At 49.0% G+C, this 25,067-nt stretch overlaps 2 protein-coding genes across 2 annotated transcripts in view; one reads left to right on the top strand and one right to left on the bottom strand.

Annotated features, from left to right (window-relative positions):
* LOC138107671 (TOG array regulator of axonemal microtubules protein 2-like) overlaps positions 1–25,067 on the top strand; it is a 95,469-nt gene that overhangs the window by 16,051 nt on the left and 54,351 nt on the right. The window lies entirely within an intron of this gene.
* Positions 1,843–24,407, bottom strand: LOC138107149 (TOG array regulator of axonemal microtubules protein 2-like). The gene is made up of 16 exons (XM_069008459.1): positions 24,277–24,407; positions 22,963–23,009; positions 20,725–21,006; positions 19,242–19,330; positions 18,145–18,295; positions 16,890–17,051; positions 14,748–14,880; positions 13,806–13,911; positions 12,808–13,043; positions 11,167–11,319; positions 9,896–10,013; positions 8,833–8,936; positions 7,264–7,468; positions 5,871–6,087; positions 4,447–4,533; positions 1,843–2,275 (listed from the first exon to the last, which is right to left on the bottom strand). Exons 1-16 carry the CDS (start codon positions 24,405–24,407, stop codon positions 2,022–2,024), a joined length of 2,475 nt encoding a protein of 824 aa, XP_068864560.1. The 3' UTR covers positions 1,843–2,021.

Below are 25,067 nucleotides of genomic sequence, written 5' to 3'. Positions count from 1 at the left end.
TGGGAATGCTTGGCTCCTCCCCCTGGGTGGAGCATCTCCCAAGGGGCTGATGTAATTCTGTGAGTCATGCAGTGGGTCATTGCTTGCCCATTAAACAGAGATAGCCTCCAGAGGGATTTAGCAAGGATGAGTCATGGTAGGAGATAACAAACACAGCCCCATCTCTTTTAACAGCTTGTGAAGGTGACAATAGAATACATACTGTTGGTTGCATCTTACACTGTAACCTAGGACATATTCAATCTGGTTTTACTGATAACCTTGACAGTGAATTTTTAAGCAATCTCAGACACTCGTTCATAACAAGCCTTGGGAGCATGAGGTACAGGGCTGACATTGGAAAGCAGGAGAATCACTCTAAAGTGCCGAGTTTAAATGTCCATTTCATTTCTCTTCTATTTATTTCACTCGATTAAGCCAAGCCAAGCTTTTCTTGGAGGCAGAATGTGTGTGGGACGTACTACGCCATTATCCCATAACTCTGGGCTGAATGGCACCCAGGCTGCAGTACAGATTTGAGGAACCCTTGTCACCTGTTCAATAACCTCACAGTTCGCTCATCCTTCTGCAAACAAGTCGCAAACAACGCTGTTGGACTGCTGTCCTGGGTAAATATACATACAGATGCCTTTTCCAAAGCAGTGCCTCTTTTGCCAGTGAAATACACGTCCTCTTCTTACCTATGGAATTGTGATTGAAGACACCTCTGAGCCAGATCTGTCTGAGATTGCAAAGGAGCAAAGCTTTGGGATTTGGGCACATTCTCTTTGTTGCTTTGCTCAGGCCTTTTGTGAGCACAGAATACATTTAGGCAGAAAACTGTAGACTATACAGGATCTTCTGGGTCCATTGTCCCCCAAACATGGTAATAGGTGGCCCCATTGGAATGCTAACTAACAAACAGCAGCACAAATGACATGAAGAAAACATGGCAAAAGAGGAAGAGGAGAGGCCCTGTGAGGAAAGAATACCGTGAGACAGTGGCTTGTTGAGTCAGCTGCACTCTGACAACCTCTAGGTCAGCAGGTCTCACATTCTCGGCTTGTTTTTTTTTTTAAATTATTTTATTTAAAACCGAAAAAATCAAAATAAAAGATATACAGTTGAAAATCTATTTTCAAAATGTAAAAGATAAAATCACAACACATTTATTCAAACCTACATCTACATATCAGAACATATGTACATCTGTAACTACAAAGCCTAAAGTATAAATCCAAATCTTCAAACATTCTTCGGACAGGCAGCACCTTCTTCCTGAGCTCGAGGAAAGAGAGCTCTTCTGGATAGGAGGCAAGGGCTTTGTCGGTTAGGGAACATAGGAAATGTCCAAGGAAAACTTCTTGATAAGACTGTAGCCAGTCAGTCCTGCAAAGTGGAGACACAAAATATAACAGAGGCCGCAATGCAAACCTAAAGCATCTGAAGCTATGTATTTAATGGGACAGACCACCTGGAAACTTCTAAAGAGCTGCACAGGGAAACACGCTCCTGCCAGCAGCCACTTGAGGCAGACCAGGGAGACACCCTGACCCACTTCCAGAGAGCCAGCACAGGAACAGCCTGGCCTCTGGGCTGCCCTGGGACAGCAGGGAGCCCAGAGCCCTGTGCTTTCCAGGAATGGCTCAGCTGCACACGCACCCTCCTGCTCCTCTCCCGGCCCCACAGCTGAGCAGCCCTACAGCTACACGGGGCACTGGGAGCTGCACAGCTCATTGCAGGGGGCACATGCAGGGCAGAACTGTTCCCTGGCAATGTGCCCAGGCTCTCTAGGCTGGCACAAGAGCCTTCCTCCCGCCAGAGAGCGGCCCAGCTCCCGCCTTACCTCTTTGTGAGGCTGAGCCATGCTCAGCCTTCACCTTGTCCTCAATCGGAAGTTGCTTCAGGCACCCCATGCCACGACTAGGAAGGGGGGTGGAGAGAGCGGGGGCAGGTGCACACCCTTCCTTTGCATTCTGTCATTTTTGGCACAGCTAAGAAGTCACATCCGGAGGTGTCCAACTCAGCACTTTGTCATCTTTCTACAGGTCATCGACACTCCACCAGCCCAAAATGTTGGAGAGGTTTTCCTGCACATGCGGAGGCTGGCTGGCAGCATGCTTCCTCAGCTTGGCGCCCATCACCTTGTAGAGGGCGCAGGCAAGCTTGGTGACCACAGTGCAGACATTGGCGCTTCGGACAGGCAGCGCCTTGTTCCCCAGGAAGGACCAGAGCACGGGCAGGGCATAGCGCTGGACGACTTTGGGGCTCCTGGGATAAACCCATCCCACAAGCGCTGCCGGAAGAGAGACACAAACTTCTTAACCACCAGCCTTAATGCAAACAAGGATCTACCTCTACTTGTGATTTTGGGAGTCTCTCTGGCTAAGATCAGTGAAATAACAGTGAGAGCCTCATGATCCAGAAATGGGCAAAGCAGCTGAACATCCCCGAAACAGAACCACCAAGCTCTCAGGACTAATTTCTCCAAACAGAGCCTTGTACCTGTGGCAGACTTCACACCTTTACTAAATCATTCCACAATTTATTTCTGCATGAACAGTGACTGAAATGTCAAATTGCCGTTTATTTCCATTTAGAAGTTGTCGAAACCCACGCCAAAGATTTTGAAATGCACCATAGAGAGGCAGTTGAGAGATTTCTAATAAAAGGGATGATTCCATTGTTGTGACCTTTGATGTCAAGTGCCAAAAGTCTCATCTGGCTCTTCCCTTTGCTTGGTGGCACACGGCAAAGGGCAGTATTAGACCACACTTGGAAACTCCAGCCCACCAGAGATGGGTGCTGTTTGACAGCTGGATTTGAAACATCAGTGACTAGCCGGTGTCTTTGGCAGAAGGCTTTTGTGGCTTCTAACAAACAGCTGTTTCAAACCTCAGGCTGTCTTAGGTAATTAGCCAGACCCCATTGCCATGGCATTGGAGCATCTCCAAATTTTAATGGCATTTCCCCTCACAATGTTAATGGCATTTTTTCTTACAATGTGCGCTGAAATAGGGGAATAGAGAGAGAAGAATGCTACACAGGGGACAGAAATGTAACCAAAACACAAGTGTTCTCTCCCGCTGTCTCCAAAGCCTGCTCTCTGCTCATTTTCTGAACTGTATCAAACACAGACAAAAATCTACTACCAACAGGCTCCTTGCATGGCAGATCTGGCTGAGAGATCAAAACCTGATATGGTCTGGGGACCATTCTTATTTTCTGACCAGGCAAAATGTTATGTAGTCGCCATTTATTATTCTGTAGTGGAAGAGACTTCATTTTCTCTATGCTGTTAATCCACCAGCAGTCATCAACATTTAAACAGCTCCTGAAAGTACCTAAAACCAATTTTGCTAAGCAGGAAAAGGCTTACGGTACCCATTTTAAAATGGGAGTTCATTTGAGCTTACATGCAATTAAAGACATCGGTCACTACGCAACTTGCGCAGAGAAATCTCAGAGAGATTGCCACTAAATCTCAGAGAGAGCATCTGCTCTTTCTAAAGAAGTCCTAATTCCAGTTGAATTCCTTTATTTGAAAAAGAGATTAAAATAGCTGCAAAACTAAATTCCCTATTCCTGGAGATCTACTTTATTCAAATGCTCTGTAAAGGGCCTTTGACACTCCAATGGCTGAAGGTGCCCTTTTGAGATTCAGAATGAAGACACAAAGTGTATTAAACCTTGCATTTAAAGATGCTGGCATAATTAGCAGTGGATTTAGCCCCAGCTAAAGCAAGGCTATAAATAAAGCAAGGCTGTACACTGTCTTCTCTAGCGTATATTGAGATTATCATTTTTCCATCCCTTGGCTATTGCTGACATAGCAAGCTCCTCTGAGCAATCAATTATCAGCTGCATTTGGAGCATTTTGGGCAGCGCTGACATAGGAAGACCCTGACTGCACACCCTGAAATGCTCAGTCCAATGGCACTTTGACAGCACAGGCAGGGAGCCTCAGCACTCTGCTTCTGCCCCTCTGCCCCCAAAGGCTGCCTTGCACAAAATCCGGGCCTCGTTAGGCTCGTGTGGGCTGAGTTTTGACCTAAGCTGTGACCCCCAGGCACTGCAGGCTTCCACCTCAAAACTTTCCAAGAGCAAAGCAAGAATTCTGTGAGGACAAAACAAATGGATCCCCTGAAACAGCATTTGCCACCATTTCCCCTAAAGGATCAGAGCTGTCCCGGAGCTTCCAAGAGAGGAGCCAGCTTGGGAATTTTTAGCCCCTCCCTTTCCTGGAGGCGGCCCCAGTGAGAGCTCAGCCCCGAGCCCGAGCGCCACCCCCATCTCAGATGCTGCACACCTCTGCAGCAGCCAGGGAAAACCTGCCCAATACACCTTCCATGGGTATTGGGCAGGAGGGACAAGCTCAGCACCTCCTGATTTGGACCTGTCTATTCACTGGCATTCCCTGTAAATTCTGCCTCGGAAGACCTCTTGGCTTAGAAGGGGAGGCCATACCTGAGAGATGCTCCGTGACATCCAGCAGAGCTTGGCCCTTCAGTTCACTCCTTCGGTGGCTGAACTCTTTCATCAGTGATACTTTATCTACAAGGGAAACACACATTTCTGCTCTCTCTTCTGAGGTCATAAGAGAAAGGACAGTGGGGAGGGAAAGGGCAGGGGCAACTACATTTTGTAAAAGAAAGGAAATTCCTGCCGATTTTTGAATCCTTTTCTTCTTTCCTTCCAGCCTACTTGGGAGGATTTTAAATTCCAAAAGAAAAGCTCTCCTTTCACATTTATAAATCCAAAGTTGTCTGCTGTACCAGGAGCTATGTAAAACATTTCACATCAGGGACCTCAAGAGTTCAATCACATGTAAGCAGTGAAAAGGTTTTGCATCCCAGAGCTTTGCAGAAGTGATCTTCTCCCTCCCCTCTGGAAAAGGGTGAGAAGGCTCCAAAATTCACACATCCATTCCCACCTGAAGGATAAGCTGTTTTTAAATTGCAGGTTACCTGTGTGGATCTAGGGACAAGACACCAAGTTACTCATACAAGAGCTATTACTGCTCAGTGCCTCAGTATCCTGTGGGTTTCTGTAACATCTGTGAAATCAGATCTTGGCAGAGAGACTGGAAAATGAACTGATTTCCCAATACTTGACCGTCGTATGTATTTTAGTTTTCCTTGTGCCTATCTGTTGCGGTTTTGGGGGTCTTGTTTGAGTTTAGACACTGTTGCCTGCATTGTCCTGCAAGCCTCCAGTCCTACCACTCTAATAAGCCAAGGCAAGCTTTTCCTGGAGACAGAACGTGTGTGGGATGAACTGTGGTCCCTCGCAGGGTCACCAGGGCTGGCAGTGACAAAGCAGGCAATCTGCTTCATTGGGAACCACTACAGAGCTACACCCCAGTGTGGGTTTCAGTAGCAGGGTATTATTAAGAGCTCCTTTCCTGCATGAGATACAAAAAGGAGGTCCCAAATGATCTTCATGCAAGCATGCAGTAAAGAACTGATCCTGCTGTCCTAATGAAGCTAATGCCTATAATGTGGAGCCTCCCAGGAGGCTGCTCTGCAGAGGTTCTGATGCACCGGCGTCCCTTCATGCCAACAGCAAAGCTATTCATTTGGGAAGTCAAATGGGGACCAGGAAAACTCCAAACATCCCTTTGGCCCTGAATTCCAGCAAAGCTGTAGTCCAGCACTTCCTCTTCAGACAAGCAGCACAGAGCCAAGGGCTCCTGGGACTTTTGGGAAATGCCGATGCACATTCAGGCCTGTTGGGGGACTGGTGCGTAAGGACTGCACCTGCACAGCTTCTGGTGGATGTCAGCTGGAGGTTTCCACAGACAACAACAGCTGTCAAGGCACTCAGCGTTCTCTTGACTTGCAGAGGCAGAGACACAGTTGAGGAGAGTCCATGCCAGGGCTCAGCCTTACCTAAGTGAGCCATGGATGCTTCCAGCGCTTTCACAGCTGCGGCATAAACCCCGGGGTCCTTTGAGTTTAGGTTGTTTGTTATTCCTTCAACCAAACAGATGATCACCGGGTTTAAGGCATCTTTCAGGACGCCTATGATTTCAGCCAGCACGTCCAGCGCCTTCTGCTTCACTTTCTTGTGCGTATCACCAAGTCTCGGGACAAAATAATCAAAAATCTGTGAAGAGAACAAACAACATGAAAGCTGGATTAAAATGTCCTTGTTTGAGGAAGGGATGTAGAAATGAGCACTCAGCAATGTAAAAGATGAAAGTGATCCTTCCTGTCAGGTCAGCACTTGCTTGCACAATTTTCCTGTGGGCCACTCACTGGAATGGTTGCGCAACCTCATGCTGGTTGAAAGATTTTCATATATTTTGAAGAGGTTTGGGCGGGGACAGAATAGTTCCTATGGTGTTTCTCTCCACATTTAAATCATTAAATTAATCCCATTTATTGATGCAAAACAGTATCTTTGCTTTCCAAGTATGGAACCAGATATTTACAATGCCCGTTTTTCTACACAGTTGTCTCAAGTTCTGAGGGCAGTTATGATTTTGCCAAAACTATGGCTGGAGGAGATCCAGGTTTTGTTCCGTCTGTCTCAGAACCTGTGTCTGGAGAAGTGCAGGGCTCGGATCAAATCTTCCAGGATCCAGACCAATTGTCTACCTAGCAGGTAGACTTCTGAAATTTAATGTGCTGTACCGCTCTCATTAGAGCAGGTTCAGTCCCTTGACAGCCACATTATCAGGCACCATTTTCTGGACAAAGGGAAAAAGCAGCTCCTGGGAGGAGAAGGAAGAGATCTGTCCCTAGCTATTTCCCTCCTTTTCCAAAGAGAAAAAAACGACCCCCCCAAGAAGGGTGAGCACCGTCTTTACCAAGAGGAATAGGGATGCCGATGGAAACGAGTAGCCAGAGTTGTGCCTGTGCAAGACAAGTCGGAGTTTACAGAAGTATCCTTTGAAAAAAATTGGTTTAAACCTGCCCAGCCTGATACTTCTCTTCCCCATCCAAACCCATTTTTTTGTCTAGAGAATAATTGCCACGCTTTCAGTGGCTGCATTCCCTTCACTTAACCCAAGTGGGAGTAGGAGACAGCAGAAGTTACACCAGCAGAAAACTCTGTCCTCATTTGATGAACAACATCAATAGGCACCTGCCAGACAAATATATCTGGACTGAAATAACTTGTCCTGAAGCGTGGAGCTGAATTAAATATTTCAGGGTAAGAGGCACCAGCCTGTCCCACACAGCCAGGATGTAGTGCCAAGACACACTGAATTAACTTTCCTGCTACAGGCTTGGGAAAGGAGCTAAAGGAAAGGAACAATGAAGACACCCTACATACTTGGACAGTGTTAGTGGAGACGAGCTGGGGGCTGGTTTTACACAGGTCTAGGAGGAGTGCCACTCCTTCCATCCGTGTCTTAAACTCCTTGGCTTCCAGGAGATTGTAAAGCTTCTGGAGTGGCTCCGTTTCTTTCACAGCCAGAGGTAACGTGACCTGGGCTTTTGGGCGGCGTAGGAGGCGTTCATCAGAGGTAGACTTCACCCTGGAAAATAAAACCAAATGAGGACCTGTTGGTGATCATACCTTCGGTTAACTGTGAGCAGAACATCTTGCGGAGGTTTCCTAATGATGTGATTTCAAGCTAGAAAATCCTGACCTGAAAAACAACGTGACACCTCATGACAATCATTACAGGAGACAATCTGCAAGCAACATTCTCACCAGTGCTTACTCAGGAAAACCAAGGATGAGATGCATCTCACTTATCTCCAGACAGCTTCCCAGGTACACATGTCGCACTGCTTTGTGAGGAAAGAGAGACGCTATTTCCAAGTTTAAATGCCTCATCATGAGGGAGGTGTGTGTCTTATAATAAGGAAACTCATCCCTCTGGAGAAGTGTCTCTACAGCAGGCATGACAATCTGGAAAAGTAGCTCAGATGCATCTGAACAGATGGATAGGGGCATATCTGAAGGATCCAGAAAATCAGTAACAGGGATAAAAACAGAAGCCAGACATCCCAGCACTACGCTCACATGATTGCTTCCCTAGAGACTAGATCCACAGCCTAACAAACCCACTGGGAACAACTCTCTTGGATCAGCCGGTCTCTTCCATGAGCATGGGAAGATCCTGACTATGCTACTGAGCCATGTGGTCACTCTCCTGCCAGCGCTGAGCATGACAGAGCTAAATAAATCCCCTCTGTTATCAGAGGACAACAGGTACAAGTAGCTCTCCCACTGGCAGGAAGAGACAGCAAGGACCAAATTCCTGTCTCAAATGCTGATTGCAGCACAGGGGGAAATAAACCAAACATGCTGCCCATCAAGCAAACGGTATGAAGGACAGGAATGTCAAGACAAAACGTCCACATTGAGACACCTGTTGACCAAAGTTGCTCAGGAACTGGCTTGCTACTTACTACTCATCTTGGTACTGTCTGAGGGTAAGAAAACCATGGTTCAGGAAGGCCAAACCACATGCATGGGAAGTGCTATTTTGGGGAACGGCATCTTGCTTCAAGACTGGGACTTCTCATCAAAACCCCCATCTGAAAAAGACTGCTCTCAGAGGAAAAAAAACCCTGCTTGAATTTACTTGTCCCAAGTGAGGCAGTGGAGACATGGCCTTCTCACAGCCTCCACAGCACTGTCCTTGCCACTGCACTGGATCTTCTGAGCTGCAACCGATGGGTGTCTTTTTGTCGCCCATTTTTTGTGGAAACCCTTCCAGAGAAGTTGTGTTCAGAGTAATGCAGAAGGAGACATATTTTTTGATAGAGCATTTGTAGGGAAAGGAAACAATCTCTGGCACAGGTCATCTCCACCGGAAAGATTTTCCTGAGGAAGAGACATGTAAAGCTTGTCATGTGCTTTGTCACATCTAACTAAAGTGCTCAGTACCGTTTACTAGAAGGCAATGTGGCCTGGGGCTTCTTCGAGCCATCGCTCCTCTTCTTCACAGGCTCCTGGACAGATGGGGGTTCAGCCTTCTGCGTTTCCATCCCCTACAAAGGCATAAAGAAACCCCATGGATCTTTAGAATGTAAAATAGGAAATTACCTGTTTAAAACACAACTTAGAACCAGGATCACTGCTACCAAGGCTTAGGCAAACATTTCGGAACTTACAGAAGGAAACAGGCCAGAGGTTCAGTGATGCCAACTCTTTGTTTTCAATAGCCCAAGGCAGGTTGTGGCTGCTACCATACTGAGCAGCAGTCTAAAATCCCAAATGCATTACTCTTGAGCATAAATGGGAATAATGCAAACTGGTAGGGAACGAATGTTCTTAAAGGAAGCTGCAGAAAAATTTGGAGTCTTTGGAGGTTGGCCCATTGTGTTGGAAGTTGATTTGGTTCCACACTCACTCTCCCTGTTGCTGCACAAAGGCACACTCCCTTCTATAATGGAGGTAAAAAGAATAAAAAAACCTCCAGGCAAACAAATGATTTTCCACTGGATGCTGCTGAATTCACCAAGCTTCTTCCAGCTCCACAGGGCATGACAGCAGGGCAGTATTGCCAGAAGACAGACAGTAATTGTAGTAATTGGGATTGACTGGGACATCTTCTGTATATTTGGAAATTTTCTTGGCACTACTGCTTCCTGTGTCTTTTGCAAAGACTCTGTTATCTCCAGAAGCACTGTTCTCACTTAATTGCGTCACTGGGGGCAGAGTAGGGATAGTGGGGTGGGGGGTTATGCTTAAATGTAAACCCATTTTCTCCTCTTTCCCTTCCCTGTTTGTGGCCGATATTCAAAATATCCAATACTACACTTTTCCCCTAATACTATCTATCAGTTCCTTTGTGCTCTGCAGATGAACAGGTTGAGGATCAACAGTTCGTTCCCAGGAGCAAAAGGATTCGGCAGAAAAGGAATGAGATAAGATTAGGTATGTTTGATCTCATATCAGCAGTGGCAATACTTGCACAAAGGAGACATGTCTCCTACCAAGCACTTACTTTCTTCTTAATTCTTGTCAGAATATCTTCCAGGTCACGGGTGGAAAAAGATTGTTCCAAAAGCCTGTTAAATTTTCGGTGACTCAGCATCATTTTCACCATCTCCTGTCCATAATGCCTAACAAGAAAGAAAGAAAGAAAGGTGAACAAACAAAGGAGGAGTGTTAACAGAATAAGCTGATACCTTAAACTCAGCAGCTGCCATACCTGCATGAGAAGGCATTACCTACTCAGCAAAGAGAGAGATTTACCTCCACTTGTCACTGCACAGTGCTGTCAGCTGAACACAAGAGACAAGAGGCGAACGTGGGGCAACAGAAAATACAATCTCACTCTGAAACTGTGGGTGCGCTTCTGTGGCATCGAAGGATCCCAGGGAACAAGCGAAACACCTCTGCTTTGAGTCAGAGCTTATTAGCAGTGCCTTGCTGCCATTGCACAGTCATTTGCCTTTCTTTAACTGGCAGGGAAGCCAGGACCAAATGCCTCATGCTTGCTTTTGATTATTCTATACCATATGTATGCACAGGGGCAGCTAGTTGCTCATGCGTTCTTGGCAGCTATTAATGGGAATTTAATCCTCAAAGTAAGGGGATTTTGGTGGTTTGGGTTGATTTTGCCACTAGGAAACCACAGTTTTCTTCAAGAAGCAATTTGGAGGTCATTCAGCCCCAGATAACAGCATTATAGAAATCTGCAGAAGAGGTTTAGAAAGACTGAATACATTGGCTAAAGATCCCTGGAATATTTCTAGGAAAGTCTTAAGTTAATGAGAAAGAGATGTATGGGATCCTTCAGTGATGAACATTAGCCAACATTTTGGCTTTGTCTTGTGCACCTAAGGCCAAGCAAAACTGTTTGACTGCCTCATCTGATGGCTCTTTTGATCTCAGGAAAGACTCATTCCAGTCCCAGGAAGCTGGCAATGCTCCCTCTTGCGGGACAACCTCAGGTTCCCCAGCACAGTCATTTCCCCAGACAAGCCAGGGCAGTGGTCACAGCACCAAGCCTGACAGAGCTCAAGAAGCGTTTGGACAATGCTCTCGGGCACATGGAGTGACCCTTGGGGGGCCCTGCGCACGGGCAGGAGCTGGACTCGATGACCCTGATGGGTCCCTTCCAACTCAGCGTATTCCGTGACTCTGTGAACCTCATCCACACAGTGAGGTAACTTAATATTTCCTTTAGCTTCCACTCTTCTGTGGTTTTGCCCTTTACAGCCAGACACCCAACAGTTTTCCTGTTTTAGGAGGGGAAATGAAGATCATTACCTTGTGTCCTCGTGACAGTCCTGAGCAAGCGTCCCTGCCGCGTGCGCCAGCCTCTCAGCCCTGGGCGTTCCTGCGAGCTTCGTGACTCCAGTTTTCTCCATCAAGGACAGGAGGAGTTGGGCCGCGCACTTCCGCACCTGGACGTGGCGGCTCCTGGGAAGAAGAGAGCAAACACTGGGGCACAGGGAGCAGAGGGACACAGCGCAGGCCTTGGCCAGAGCATGCTGTCATTGCTGGGGGAAGGAGGCCTGGATTCTCCCTGACACTTGGGACACCTGTAGAAGGTTCTGTCCTCAGAGAACCACAAAGTTAGCCCTGTACAGAAGGACTGCCTGCAAGCAAGAGCGAGGAACTCAGTCTCCCTGCACTATCTGATACTCAATGTCTTTCCCCAAATTCACTCGGAGAAAGAGGGAAATTAAAGACAAGCCAGGCTGACCCATCAGGGGCCAGCCGCTACACAGACAGCTGCAGCAGGATTGAGGATATTTCCACCCATTTACCCCCAAATCTGCAGACCTTGGGAAAAAAACAAATGCAGGCAAAACACGCTGTGGGACATGAAGTTGCAGAATATCCAGCAATGCAGCCGGTTTCTTCTGTGAGGCTTGGCAAGAGATACATCTGAACGTTTCCCCCTTTTCCAAAGCTGAGGAAAGGGTGGCAGTCAGTTTAGCCAGGTTGTCCTGTTCTAGAGAGTGTCTCTTGGGGACTATCAGGCCCAGCACCAACACTTAAGGCAGCACCTGGTTCAGCTGTCCCATGGCAGTCGGCCTGTGAAGGTGCCTGTACAGTGATTCATCATCTCAAGGCTAACATGAGACATCAGTTTGAATAGAAAGGGGGGCTCTAAGGCCAGGACAGTCATACAAGACTCCTCTTGGCAGGAGCTGCACCTGCTGTGCAGGCTGTGCCACACCCAGCACGTTGTCCCCCATGTGCTCCATGCCCCAGCAAGAACCCTCCTTACTTCTCAAGGGAATGGCATAATGAGGATGCATGGTTTTTCCCAGGGCCTCTGTGGTTAGGGCTGTGAAATATCAAAGAGCGCTCACAGCTGCAGTTGCAATTGTCCCTCTTCCCACAAAACCACAGGGCTCTATCCTTAGCCTTTGCAGGCACTTTCACTTGCCCGCCATTCACCACATCTAGGCAACTCGGACAGACTGGGAGAACTCCAGGAAGCAGCAGCAAGCTGAGTCAGGGGAGGTTGAGGTTGGATATCAGGAAAAAGTTTTTCACCCAGAGGGTGGCTGGGCACTGGAACAGGCTCCCCAGGGCAGTGGTCACAGCACCAAGCCTGAGAGAGCTCAGGAAGCCTTTGGACAACGCTCTCAGGCACATGGTGGGACCCTTGGGGTGTTCTGTGCAAGGCCAGGAGCTGGACTCGATGATCCTGATGGGCCCCTTCCAACTCAGCATATTCTGATTCAGCTCTGTGATTCTGTCAACTAATGGGCTGCACGAGGGCAGAAATAGGTGACAAGAGGAAAGAAGTGAGGTTGATCGGAGAGTCACTGAGTTCACAGAAGATGCAGGATACAGGACCCTTCCCTCCCACCATTCCCATTCTCTCTCTCAGCCCTTCTCCCCCCCACACAATAGAAGGTGAAGAATATCACTAAGACAAGAAGAACCTACTGGACTCCACTGTCCATGAGAGCAGTCATTGCTCGTGCAGGAGTCACATGCTCCACCATGACTCCCAGGGTCTGACTGGCTGCTTTCTGAACAAACTCTGGGGAGTTCCACACCATCTGGAGAAGGACCCGAGCAACCTCATCCACCTCCGAGTCCATGTCCTTCTGCAAGGTCACAAAGAGCTCTCCAAGAGTGACGATTGCACAGTAAGACACCTTTGAGCGAAGGTTGGTCACCTGGGGAAGTCATGAGGGGAAACATAAGAATCACCTTGAAAAGAAAACCAGTTGCCTTAGACAAAAGTCCCAGGAAACGACAACACTTCCAGCTGTGTCCTGGGGAACACAAAAGCACAGGCAGAGCAGAAGAGCACAAGCACAGAAAGGCACTTACTCTGGCACCAACTTGTGCTAGGCCTCAGGCCTGCTTACTGCAGGCCTGAAACATATTATTTCACTTAAAGTGTTCTACTTAACTCTTCTGTAATGTCCACTGCTTTGGTTTTAGGCCCTTTTATTCAAAAAACAAAGAAACAAATTAAAGCAAGGGCTGCTCTCAAACCATAAAGGCACAAGCCATAAAGACAAAGGAGTCATTTACTCCTGTTTGAAAAAGCAACAGCAGCAGTTGAAGCCCTCAGCCAGGAAACAGAAAACACAGGCTCAAGTCTACAGACTAATTGGCAGGGTTGAATCACAGCTTGGGCAGAGATTTGGACTGCAGCAAATAACATAATTGGTGTCTCCGTTTCTGCATTTGCACGTTGCATGATAATGGCAGCTCGCTCCAAGAGGAGAGTGCCCGAGAGTGCCCGACCTAGCAGTAAATAGAGCTACACGTGCACACAGATCCTATAGAGAGCTGACAGACATGAGAAATATAAGGTCTAGAAACAGAAATGAAGGCAGTCCCTGAGCACACAGGGAGATGAACAGGCACATATCTACTCTACACACCGTGTATGAGGCACGGAGGACGATTCAGAACAATGTTCTTACCTCGTTGGTAAGTGCCAAGCAAACCTCACGAAGTCTACAAAGAAGGACTTCTGAGTGGGACTCAGCCAGGTGTTTGATGCTGAAGAGTCCCTTCTCCTTCAGCTCCCTGAAAGGCAAGTACCAAAAAGATTGACTTTCTCTCCACCCAAGAACTAGGCAGCACCCTCTGAAATTACCAGGCTGGTGGCTCAGTCAAACAAAGGGAGGTGCTTTTCAGGCAGTACTTGATGAAATCGTGGCACTCGCTGCCACAGGTTGCTGTGGCTGTCAAAAGCATACACAAATCCAAGAGGCAAATAGAGGGGTTTCAGAGTCTTCGTTTGTGGCCGTTTAACAAGGCAGCCTTTCTGAAGTCTCTGGCACATGAAGTCCCTATGTCAGTGCTTCCTGGAAGCTGTGAGACCGTGCCATGCTGCTGTTTCTTGTCACCTCCCTGTGACTCTATGGCACAACTCAGTGCATTTCTCAGAAAGAAGAACTCCCTGTAGCTGCTCCTGGGACTCACATGCGGAAGGTCACAGGCAGACCCCGACTCCTGCCACTGCTGCCAGCAGTGGGGCCAGAGACAAATCTTACTCAGTCCCACTGGGCCCTGAGGCACCCAAATCTCTACACTCCAAACTGCTGCCATCCTGCTTCTGGCTTCAGCCAGCAAATCATCTTGTCCCACAGCTTTCTCTCTTCCCTCAAGATTTCCTTTGCAGCTCCACAGAGCAGCAGGCAAAGCGAGGAAACAGCACGGACCTGCTGCAGCTGGAGCACTGCTGCAGAGCAAGGCCAAGAAAAGGCTGCTCTCAAATCTTTATCCTCTCTCTGCTCTGGAGTGGTTTCACTGGTGCCCCTCGGCCCTCTGGGCTGTTGGGGCTCAGAGGCACTAGCAAGATACTCTCCTCACCTACCTTAACGCTAAGAGGGAGAAAGAGGGAACGGGGCCTTTCTTACCAGTCATCGCTGCTGAGCAAGGAGAGTGCCTCGAGCAAGGACTGCTGTGGCTCCAAAGAGGCTCCGTCCTTCTGCCCCTTCCCACGGAGCGGCTCCTCTCGGCGCTCGGCACCAGTGGCCGTCTGCGGGGTCACTGTAAGGAGAGGGTCAGCCCTGAGCGCTGCAGCCCCGGGCAAGGCACCCCGCCATGGAGCGGCCTGCAGCCCCATCTCCCAGCCAGGCTTCCATGAGGTACAAACTGGCACTGGCTCAGAGAATTCCCTGCTCTCTGGCTCCTTGCTTTCTCCCAGCCCCCCCCAGCTGGGCACAGCTCCTTGGCTAAACCTGACAATTGCCCACACAGCGCCAGCTCCCGAGTGCCACAGGTACCACAGCCAGCGGCACCTTCCTGAGGCCGCAGAGCTCCCACTCCCTGTGAGACAGTGCCCACCAGCAGGACTTGCTACCCCAGGAGGGACCCCTCAGCTGCCTCTCTTGTCTCAGCACCCTGATTTCCCCGAGCCCTGAGGACAGAGGCACTCTGCAACTCCCTGAGGAAAGACCTGCAGCTGCCTCGTGACAGCACCAAGCCGAGCCTGAACAACCGAGCCCTGCTGGGCCCGGCTGAATCCCCTCAGAGCAACTACCAGGGAACAGCGATACCTGACCCTTCACACCTCACAGCGCCTCTGTTCCCATTGACTTCAACTGCTCTAGACAGAGGGCAGCTGAGTGCACTTACATTTCAGCCTGCTATTGAGAAGGGAGTAGTTCATGGAGTTTGTTCTTTCTAAGCATCAGGAATCTTTACTATTTCGGTAAAGTACACACTGGCTGTATTTCAAAGATGCTGAGGTGAAATTTGTTTGCCATCAAATGGACTTGTGTGCACACTGTGCAAGCCTAAGCTTTCTCTTATGGAAAAATGGAATCTCTAGCCCAGATGGTTGATAAAAAAGCCTTCCAAATGCAAATTGATGATATGAATACCTAAAGACAGATGCAATTTGTGGGCAGATGAACTCTCTTGATAGTCAGTTTTCAAGGTATGAGAAAATTCAGACGATAAATCCATTTCTTATGAAACCCATTTGTCATCAAAAGGACTGTTCATCATAAATTTCATGTCATGCACTCAACAGGTCATTTTCTAATGTGTACATGGAAACATCTGAGCTGTCTCAAATGATGGAGTTTAAATATTGCACAGAATCTAGAATATTCAGATGGGAGCTAATCTGGCTGTCACTGATGTAGCCCTGTCACTGCCATCAGTGGTGTCACTGCAGCAGGATGTCGATGTACACATCTATATTCAAAATGAATGGGGAGCCACGTCAGGCTAGTTCTGGTCAATTGTGACCATGGAAGTAGCATCACTAGAAAAGAGCACTCAAAGTATCATTCCTAGCTCCCTTCTTCTTATCTCACCCTACTCAGGATCATAGCACAGGCAGGCTGCCCTCAAAGGAGAGGCAAGAGCCACTAGGGACTATGTGCTGTGTATTCACGGCGGGCAGCAAACAGCCTGGGAGCACCAGGCAGCCCCTCCTGGCTGTCACCTGCTACACAGGCCGCTGTATTTGGGTGGGGTGACACAGGAGGCGCTGCTTGTTCCCTCTTGGCATTGCAGGCCGTGGGATGGCAGCAGCGAGAAGCCATTGGGCACTTCTGGGAGCAGCAGCACGGCTGCACCAAGTGGCTGACTGCCATGCAGAGACAACCCTTGCTGGGAGAGCAGGAAAGCTGGCTGCAGAGCCGGACAGCAGCACAGGCAGAGGGCCAAGATGGAGAGCGGACAGTTGATCGTGGTGGTACTCGGAGGTGCACAGTGAGCACACCCTGCCAGACTGCCCCGAGCTCATCCCTGCAGTTACAGCTGCCTCCTGGCACCAGTGCTGTAGTTTGGTCTATCAGGATGGGCAAAAGCCAGAGCTTAGGTCTTTACCACTACTTTATGCAGCTCAGCTTTCCAATGGATCTCTAAGAACCAAGTGCTCCAGTACTGCCGAGCTGGAGTAACTCAAGAGTAGATTTGCTGTCCATTCTCAGCACAGGCTATGAACCCAAGATCCCAGCTGTGGTGGCTGAGGCAGGAGGCGGTTTGCGCTCCTTGTGCAAGGAAAACCGGTGCAGGAAAAAGCTGCTGTGGAGCAGGCTTACCTGAGGAGTTGCGTGGGAAGCTGCCGTCTCCATGGATGATGGGCTTATTGGGCAGTAAGGGCACATTGTCCTGCTTCCTCAAGACCTTCTCCTTCAAGGCACTACCAGGGTGTTTTCTCTGCACACTGGAAGCTGTGCCATTGACAGGCAGTAGGCTAAAGCCTGCAGGGACCAAAGAGGAGCTTGGGAGTGGAGGCTGACAATGGAAAGGCCCAGAAAACTTGCTGGAGCTGGGTAACGTCTCTTTGTTATCCCAACGAACTTCAAGTATAACAGTGGCACAGTACCACGGGAAAGTGATCACAGAATCACAGACTCCTAGAAGAGTTTGGGTCTGAAGGCACCTTTTACCACCATCTAGTCCAGCTCCCATGAGCAGGGACATCTTCAGCTAGAGCAGGTTCCTCAGGGCCCCATCTAACACGGCCTTGAACACCTTCAAGGATCGATCAACAACAGCTTCTCGGGGCAAACTCTTCCAGTGTTTCATCCCCTTCATTATAAAAAAGTTCTTCCTAATATCTAATCGAAATCTACCCTCTTCTGGTTTCAAACCAAATTGCAGGGATGCTTCCCTGAAGAAACAAGGAAACCCCAGTATTGCTTTTCTTTTGTTTCCCTGTTTCAGAAGCTGGCTGGGGAAGTTCCCAAAAGAAAGCGCAGATAACCTTGCGTGATGCCCTCGGGCTGAGTGCTGCCTCCTGAGGTCCCTGCTGCTGCCCTGGGGCAGCGCACACAGCACTGCAGTCAGAGCCCCTCAGCCGGGATTCAGTCGGGAACGCTGCTTGCTCCTGGGGCTACAACAGAAGCACTGGCTCGGGGCTTCAGCACAGCTCTACAGCGCCAGCTCCTCAGCAGGGAGTGGTGGGAGAAGGGTCTCTGGGGTTTTCATTAGAAGGAGTTGAATTTTGTTTCTTCCAGGTTGCACCTTGGTTGAAAAGCATTCTTTTGGACCCACTTTTCCTGGAGGCTGCTAGCCAGGAGAGAGTCTGAAGCCCCAGTGTACTTTGCAAGACAGAATTTTACACTCTGAAGGACTTCAGAGGGGAAGGTGGGAAGCTGATATTCTGTTACTGACTCAGTGAGGCCCTGGGCAAGACACTTCATGCCTCTCCATTTTTCTTTGGGGACTGGAAATACATCCTATGCAAACTCCCACTTGGATGCGAGTGTAACAGCCCCCCAGTCTGAGGGCAACACTGTGCAGAGGGCAAGCGAGTGATCAGAAAGGACCCCAGGTGTAGCAACCACTTACTTGCTGCAGCTGCATCCCCGGGGTCAACTGTCTGTGGAAGCAGCTGCAAGGACGTTTCCTTTTCTCTCTTTGTCTTGATCTCTGTCTCCAAAGGCCCCATTGGATTCCGCTCTAAGTTCCTTTGAGCCAAAATGCACAATGCAGCACGGATCTACATGCAATGGGAATGCATCAGAGACTGTAAGCAGAGACACACAAACCAGACACAACATCTCATCAGGAGCACAGAGTCCATCGAGTTCCACAGTCCTTGATGCAGCTCCATGTACATTCCAATGGTTCCTGAAGAATGTCTCCTGTCCTCACCTTGGCAATTACACACAGTGAGGTGGAACGCTTTATTGCCATAACCTTCCACTGCTCCAAGGTACTGTTTCTCCGCCTATGTCAAGAGGCCCTGCTTGAAGCAAGAAAATCACAGGAGTGCTCCAAGACAGATGAAGAGCCCACGTGACCGGTGGGCAGGCAGTTCCCTTCCTACATGGCAGGAAGAATAAAAACCATGTGCAATACGCAGCAAGGAGGGGTGATTAGCTGTTGCTTAACACTCATGGCCAGGAATTGCAGCAGTTTCTCACTTCTGGCTTCTGAAGGACTCAGCTGCTCTCGGAGATCGTGAGGCCAAAAAGAGGAGTCACGTGAAAACAAGTTGCAGAAACATTGATGTTAATGTGCGGAAAAATTGAGAATGAGAGGGCTGTGAGATACAGCAAGAAAGGTAACCAGGAAAAATCAAAGTCTCCCATTTTATTTTGCAGCCTTGCTTACACTCAGCATTAGAATCCTTGCTTCTGTGCTTCCGAGGATGCACTTTGCCCACATTCACTGATGTGTAGCTTGCTCTGCCATTCAGAACTTCTCTACAAGGGCCTTTGCACATAAAGAATGCTTCTGGCATGACCTTAGCACCATCTCCAAACCAGTGACCTTGCCACCACTGGAAATAGCCAAGCAATTGCTCTGGAGCTGTCAAATATATTCCCAAGAGAATCCCCATCCCCCAAGAGTGGAAGATTATGATTTTCAGGGACATTTTGGGCCAAACACTAAACAGTCACTGGAAAGGAAGTCTGCTCATCCCTGTCCTTATCCCTCACCTTTTGAAAGCCATCCTTCAGGGCTTCGGCATTCGTAAGGCCAGCACCGGTGGGGTGATCCGTCTCCTTGGCCTGGCTCAGTGGGAGGCCTGTTAATGGAAGCAAAGGTTCCTGTAAATCTCTGGCACACTTCAAGCCCCCAACAGCGCCACGCTGGGCAACAGGCAAGACAGCTTCCAGACTGCTGAGCTCTGATAAGGCCCAGAGATTGTGTCTGAGAGCAGCAAGGTACATATGCCTAGAACCTCTCCCAATGGATGGGCTACTGCCACAGTGCACTGGCAGCAGACATGGCATTGCTCTGTTGGCCAGCAGAGTGAAACCTCCTGCATGATGAAGGCCTCATCCCTGGGTGCTGGAGAGCCGCTGTGTTTGATAGAGAAGGGCAGAGACGGAGCTTGCTCCTGACAGAGATTCTTATCTGCCCTAATTCATGCTGATTTTAGTACACATCTTCTTCCTGGGTCCTAAAAGAACTCCTGGGTTCTAATACCTGTAAGCATTTAGATCAATATTTTCTTCTCTTTGTTGCAATATTTTAGAGGACATGAAAAGAAAAGCTTAGGATTGCAGGAGTGTTAGCCAAACGTGAATTGTGTTCTTGAAACGGGATCATTTGCTTTCCCCGAGGATTTTCATTCTAAACTGTGTGAGATTGGGCCACTTTCAGGCCAGTCTGACTAAAGGCTGATTTTCCTAATGGAAGTGGAACAATGTAACTCGTTCTGAAATACTCCCCAACAGAGCCCTTAAAACTCAGAGGATGAGTCACTCTTTACATGGCTTCACAGAGGATAAAATCCCGTGGCAGCAAAGTAGCAAAAAACCAATGTCTTAAATCAGGATTTTTTTCCCTGCAAAATGGTCAGCTTAATAATAAAAAAGAGTTAGATATGGGCTTTGAGGAAGGAGGGCTATTCTGGATTGGGGGCAAGGCCTCGGAAGGTAAGAGCATCTGGGAAGTTAACAGGGAAAAACTACTGACTCCAGGGTAACCTCCTTGGGAGCAGTGCAGTCAGTCCCAAGTGCAAAGTGGAGACACAAAATGTAACAGAGGCCACAATGCCAACATAAAGTATCTGAAGCTACACTATTTCATTGGAGAGATTCCCAGGTAACTTCTAAAGAGCTGCACAGGGAAACACGCTCCTGCCAGCAGCCACTTGAGGCAGACCAGGGAGACACCCTGACCCACTTCCAGAGAGCCAGCACAGGAACAGCCTGGCCTCTGGGCTGCCCTGGGACAGCAGGGAGCCCAGAGCCCTGTGCTTTCCAGGAATGGCTCAGCTGCACACGCACCCTCCTGCTCCTCTCCCGGCCCCACAGCTGAGCAGCCCTACAGCTACACGGGGCACTGGGAGCTGCACAGCTCATTGCAGGGGGCACATGCAGGGCAGAACTGTTCCCTGGCAATGTGCCCAGGCTCTCTAGGCTGGCACAAGAGCCTTCCTCCCGCCAGAGAGCGGCCCAGCTCCCGCCTTACCTCTTTGTGAGGCTGAGCCATGCTCAGCCTTCACCGTGTCCTCCCTGGCAGTGACCCCGGGGGCAGCGCTGCTCAGCTGCCCCTGCCGGGGCTCCTGGGCCAAGGCCCCCTGAGCAGGCTGCGAGCGGAGACCTGCACTGCCAAGGCCGGGCTTCCGCACGTCAGTTGGCACCAAGCCGAAAAGTTCAGCCAGGTCCCTTGGGAACAGAGGCATCCCAGGTCCTATCACACACCATGAATTTTTTTTCTTCCTCTGGGCTTTTGTTGTAGACTCAGAAGAAGCTGTAGATCAGGTACAAGGGAAGAAGTGAGTTAGTTGAACTCCCACCTTTACAATCACCACAACTAATGGGTGAGGCACTCGAGGGGTGTTTTAATATTGAGAAGATCGCTTTGTTTTTATTTTTCATGAGACTAGCATCACTATAATTGGTCTGAACTCTATGGAGCTGGCAGGACAGGAGAGAGACATTCCACTACTTTGCTTCTGTGCTGCTCATGGCTCATCCACTAGTTGGGGATCCCTTTCCTTCCAAACAGTTGGCAACCCACAGGGGGGTCTCTAGAATTTGACAATTCCACCTAGGAAGTAATTGCTTTCCAAAGCCAGTTTTCAAGGCCTTTGTTTCTGTAACTCCCCCTCAGTTCTCGGCTGGGTTTTGTTGGTGGTTTTTATTTCTCTTTACAACAAAGGCAGTGCTGGGACACAAACAATGGCACCACGTGTTAGAAGCTGCAGAAGATTTGCAATCAAAATTAGATGTCCCCAGTATTCAAGCAGCCCATATCTGTAGGGAGCACATTGTTCATGCAAACGTTCCAGCTTTTCTCTGCTTTGTTGCTCCAGGGGTTTATTCCCTGCTTTCTCCCCTGTAGAGACACCCAAACCCAACATAAACATGACCTGCCTCAAAACATTTCTGATCTTCGCTAATCCTGACAATTCAAAATTTTCTTAATGGAAATGGCAGGGGCAGGTTAATCTGAAATGCTCTCCAACGGAGCTTTTAAAACTCAGAGAACTAATCATTCTGTACAGGCCTCCACCGATGATAAAATCATGTGACAGCAGGGCAGTAAAAAGGAATAACTGTCTTAAATCAGGATTTTTTTCCCCTGTAGAATGGTCAGCACAATTATAAAAGCGTAACAGGTAAGCTTTAATGAGATAGCTCATTTCTAGTGCAGAATTAATCCAGCTAAAATGCCACCTTACATACTCAGCAATACTTCTCCCCAGATGCATTCAGCATTCCAGCTGCATATCAGCAATTACGGAGTCATTCCAAAGGGGCCTTGCCAAGGATTTGGCAGAACTAACCCTGAGGCAAGGGACCAGTGGATCTGATCCCTTTTTCTGCATCAGCAAAATTGTTCCTTCAAATCTCACCTCTCCTATCATTCCACGCCCAGAGATGGCAAAGGAACAACACCACTGTCATTGAGGCTTTGAACTTGAAAGCAGGGGCTGACACACATGCACCAGACACCGCATTTTGTCTGGCACAACTCTTCTTGTCAGGGCTCAGGCAAGGCAGGGAGGGGGGACAGGGCAGAAGCCATCTCCTCCCCCAGCCTCAGCCTGCACTACTGACACGGGCAGAGAGAGTCGGGGAAGAGATTTGCCATCGTGAACCTGCCATAGGTGGCTTTAGGCCTGTGCTGTCAGAGGATGACAAACTCTGATCCTGCATAGGCTGCATCCATTTGGAAGTCTCCTTCCCCTTAATTGGAACATTAACAAGGCCTTTCTGTCTAAGGAGGTTTCCCTATTTCTCCCCATGCAAAACCAGGCAATGTCCATGAATCTCCTTCAGATCGCAAAGGCTTCAGCACAGAAACTGCCCCAAGGGAAGGTGTCCTCCTTCAAAGGCAGGAGGAAGGAGTGGGAACATTTCTCCTTTCATGCTAAATGTCTTTTTTTCTCTACTAATTATGACCTTAGAAAGGGTGCAGGGAGACGAAAGGCATGTGCAGGATGGAGAGGAATGTTTTCTTTTCTTGTGGCACATTTCCCGAGCCCCAAGGTACCAGTGCAGCTCCTGGAGTAATTTTCGCTGCACCACCGGAGCACACTCCCAGTGACCAGGCTCTGGGAGAGTCCACTGAGCCCATCAAGGAATTGAAAGGGATTCGAAGAAATTTAAAGCAGGATGGTTTTCAACCCAAATGTCCCAATGCCACCCCTGGATCAGCATTCCAATGGTCATTTTAGGGACAGACATGCCCTGTACCTACTTGCATGTTCAGAGTTCTTCTCTTTGCTTCTGCTGCTGGATCTTGGCCTTGAGAAAATGGAGGACAAAAGAACATATGAGCAGGTAGAAAGAGAAGGGCATGGAATGTGTGTAGCAACAAAGGAGGCAAACCTTCTTAGCATGGTCCCCCTGATGAAGGAGGAAATGCAACACATAAACCCAACTGCAAAACTGCAAACCAACCCAACTGCAAACCCAATTGCAAAGCTGATGAATTGTCCTTAAGCTTTCAGTTGCTGGAGTCCCACAGAGCTTGCCAAGCTCCGGCTGAAACACAGCAGTCATTCTTCAACTTGCATCAGACCTGCCCAGTTCTCTCCTTTTGGAGCCAAGTGGCTCCTACAGCCTCTGTGAAGCAGCAAGAGCTGCTGAGCTGAGACACAAGTCTGTATGGAGGGCAGCTACTTTTGTTCTCCTGACAAAGCTTGACTTTGCCTGCTCATGCCTTACACTGGTGACAGTCTCGGGCTACATGGGGTCATAGCACTGCTCTCTCCTGAGAATGACAGTACACCTGCTTGCTCTTTCAAGGACAAAAAGGCCTTTTCCAACTCAGCTGCTAGGTAAGGATACTCAGATTGCACTTTAAAAGCCCTACGGATGCTTTTCAATTGCATCTTCTGTGACTCCTTCTGTATCCTTGTCACTAGGATAAGCTTGACAGCTACATTTTCTCACACCTATATCCAAGCTAATATCTTTGCATCAGGTACAGTCCTATAACTCTTCTCTAGCACCTTGCCCTCTTTGATCTTAAGCCCAGATCGAAATACTAGACATCGATCAGATTATACATCTGTACCCCAAGTTTTATCTGGGCTCTGGTTTCACGGTGGAGGCCCAGGCACAGAGAAGTCACGCCTGACATTTACAGAAGCAGCACCTGAATTTGCAGACACCTCCTCAGTAGCCAATATTTGCCCTGCCATATTCTCATGGCTGCAGAAGTTGACAGTCAAGGATCACAGTATTCAAAGAACTGCAGTATCCAGATCCATGCAATACAGTTCCCAAATGACACCAGAAACATCATAGAGGGAATCAGCAGCCAAGTCCAGCAGAGGACCTGTTCTGAGGAGCTCTTAAGCCCTGCCTCCTCTTCCCCACAACCACCTCTGCTCTTAGGGCATATGGTGTTGGGTTTGCCATTGCGCTGGATCACCACAGATGGGCAAAATGGGGAATACACGGAGGTTTGCCTAAATACATGGGAGACATGACTGTGGAAAATAACCTCACAAGACTGAAAGAGCGAGAGGAACAGCACACTGGAGCAGCAGACACCTTGGCTTACCTCATCTCCGGGGACTCCTGGAAATCCAGCTGCAGAGAGCTTGGGACAGACGCTGCCGCACTGCTCACAGGGGGACTCACTGCCTTGCGTATTGGGGGGATCAAAGGTGGTCCCAATGACCCCTTCTTCATATCCCCACCACTGGAAAACAGCAAGGAAGCCTGCAAAGAGTAGAACACAGTACTCCTCAGATCAAGCATCCAGCCTTGCCCCCATTCATGCCTGAAGACATTTAGCCATGGTGTTAGCTGGGACCTGGCAGAAATGTCAAACTGATGGAGCAGCTTGGTCTAGGACAGGGAATGGAAAGGGAAGTGGTGAGTGAGAGGCCATGTCCCACATTTGCCACTTCTATCCCTGTGCTCACTTCTCTGGAAATATGGCTGGATTGCCAGCTGGCATCCACATGTTTGGCACCAAGATGTCCTGTGGTGCCACTGCCTCCACTGGCCTTTTGGATCGTATGGGAATGGGCTTGGATCCCTGTCCCTAAAGCACCTAACAGCCAGTGCTGATCTCCAGCCAAGCCCCCACAAAGCCATTCTGCAGGATGTCCAAACCTGCTTTTCTCAAGCCCCTCCTTTCTGCTGCTGCTTCCCTTCCCTCGTACAGTTCCCCAGCAGCCTTTGAGCCCCGATGCTGCTGAGCTCTGGGGATGCTCGGTGCTCTCCAGCTCCCACACATCCATCATCTCAGGCTCACTGGCATTTAGGAAGTTCCACAGAGCTCCCTGCCCTGCTGCTCTCTGGAAGGCCTCTGCCGGCCCAAGTTGCTCCAGGGCCCCCATGCCA

This window comes from Aphelocoma coerulescens, chromosome 3 (genome assembly GCF_041296385.1).
Source record: "Aphelocoma coerulescens isolate FSJ_1873_10779 chromosome 3, UR_Acoe_1.0, whole genome shotgun sequence".
Classification (NCBI taxonomy): Eukaryota; Metazoa; Chordata; class Aves; order Passeriformes; family Corvidae; genus Aphelocoma; species Aphelocoma coerulescens.
The sequence above is the reverse complement of the archived record's forward strand: the minus strand, read 5'-3'. Positions and strand labels throughout refer to the sequence as shown.

Bases quoted from the DNA above. Each gene is read 5' to 3' on its own strand.
- LOC138107149 (XM_069008459.1), bottom strand. From the start codon at position 24,407: ATGAAGAAGGGGTCATTGGGACCACCTTTGATCCCCCCAATACGCAAG. The intron at 7,469-8,832 runs GTACTGAGCACT...TTTATTTTCCAG, and splicing joins ACATTGCCTTCTAGTAAACG to GGTGAAGTCTACCTCTGATG. The intron at 4,534-5,870 runs GTAAGGCTGAGC...TTTCCCTTGTAG, and splicing joins AGCATCCATGGCTCACTTAG to ATAAAGTATCACTGATGAAA.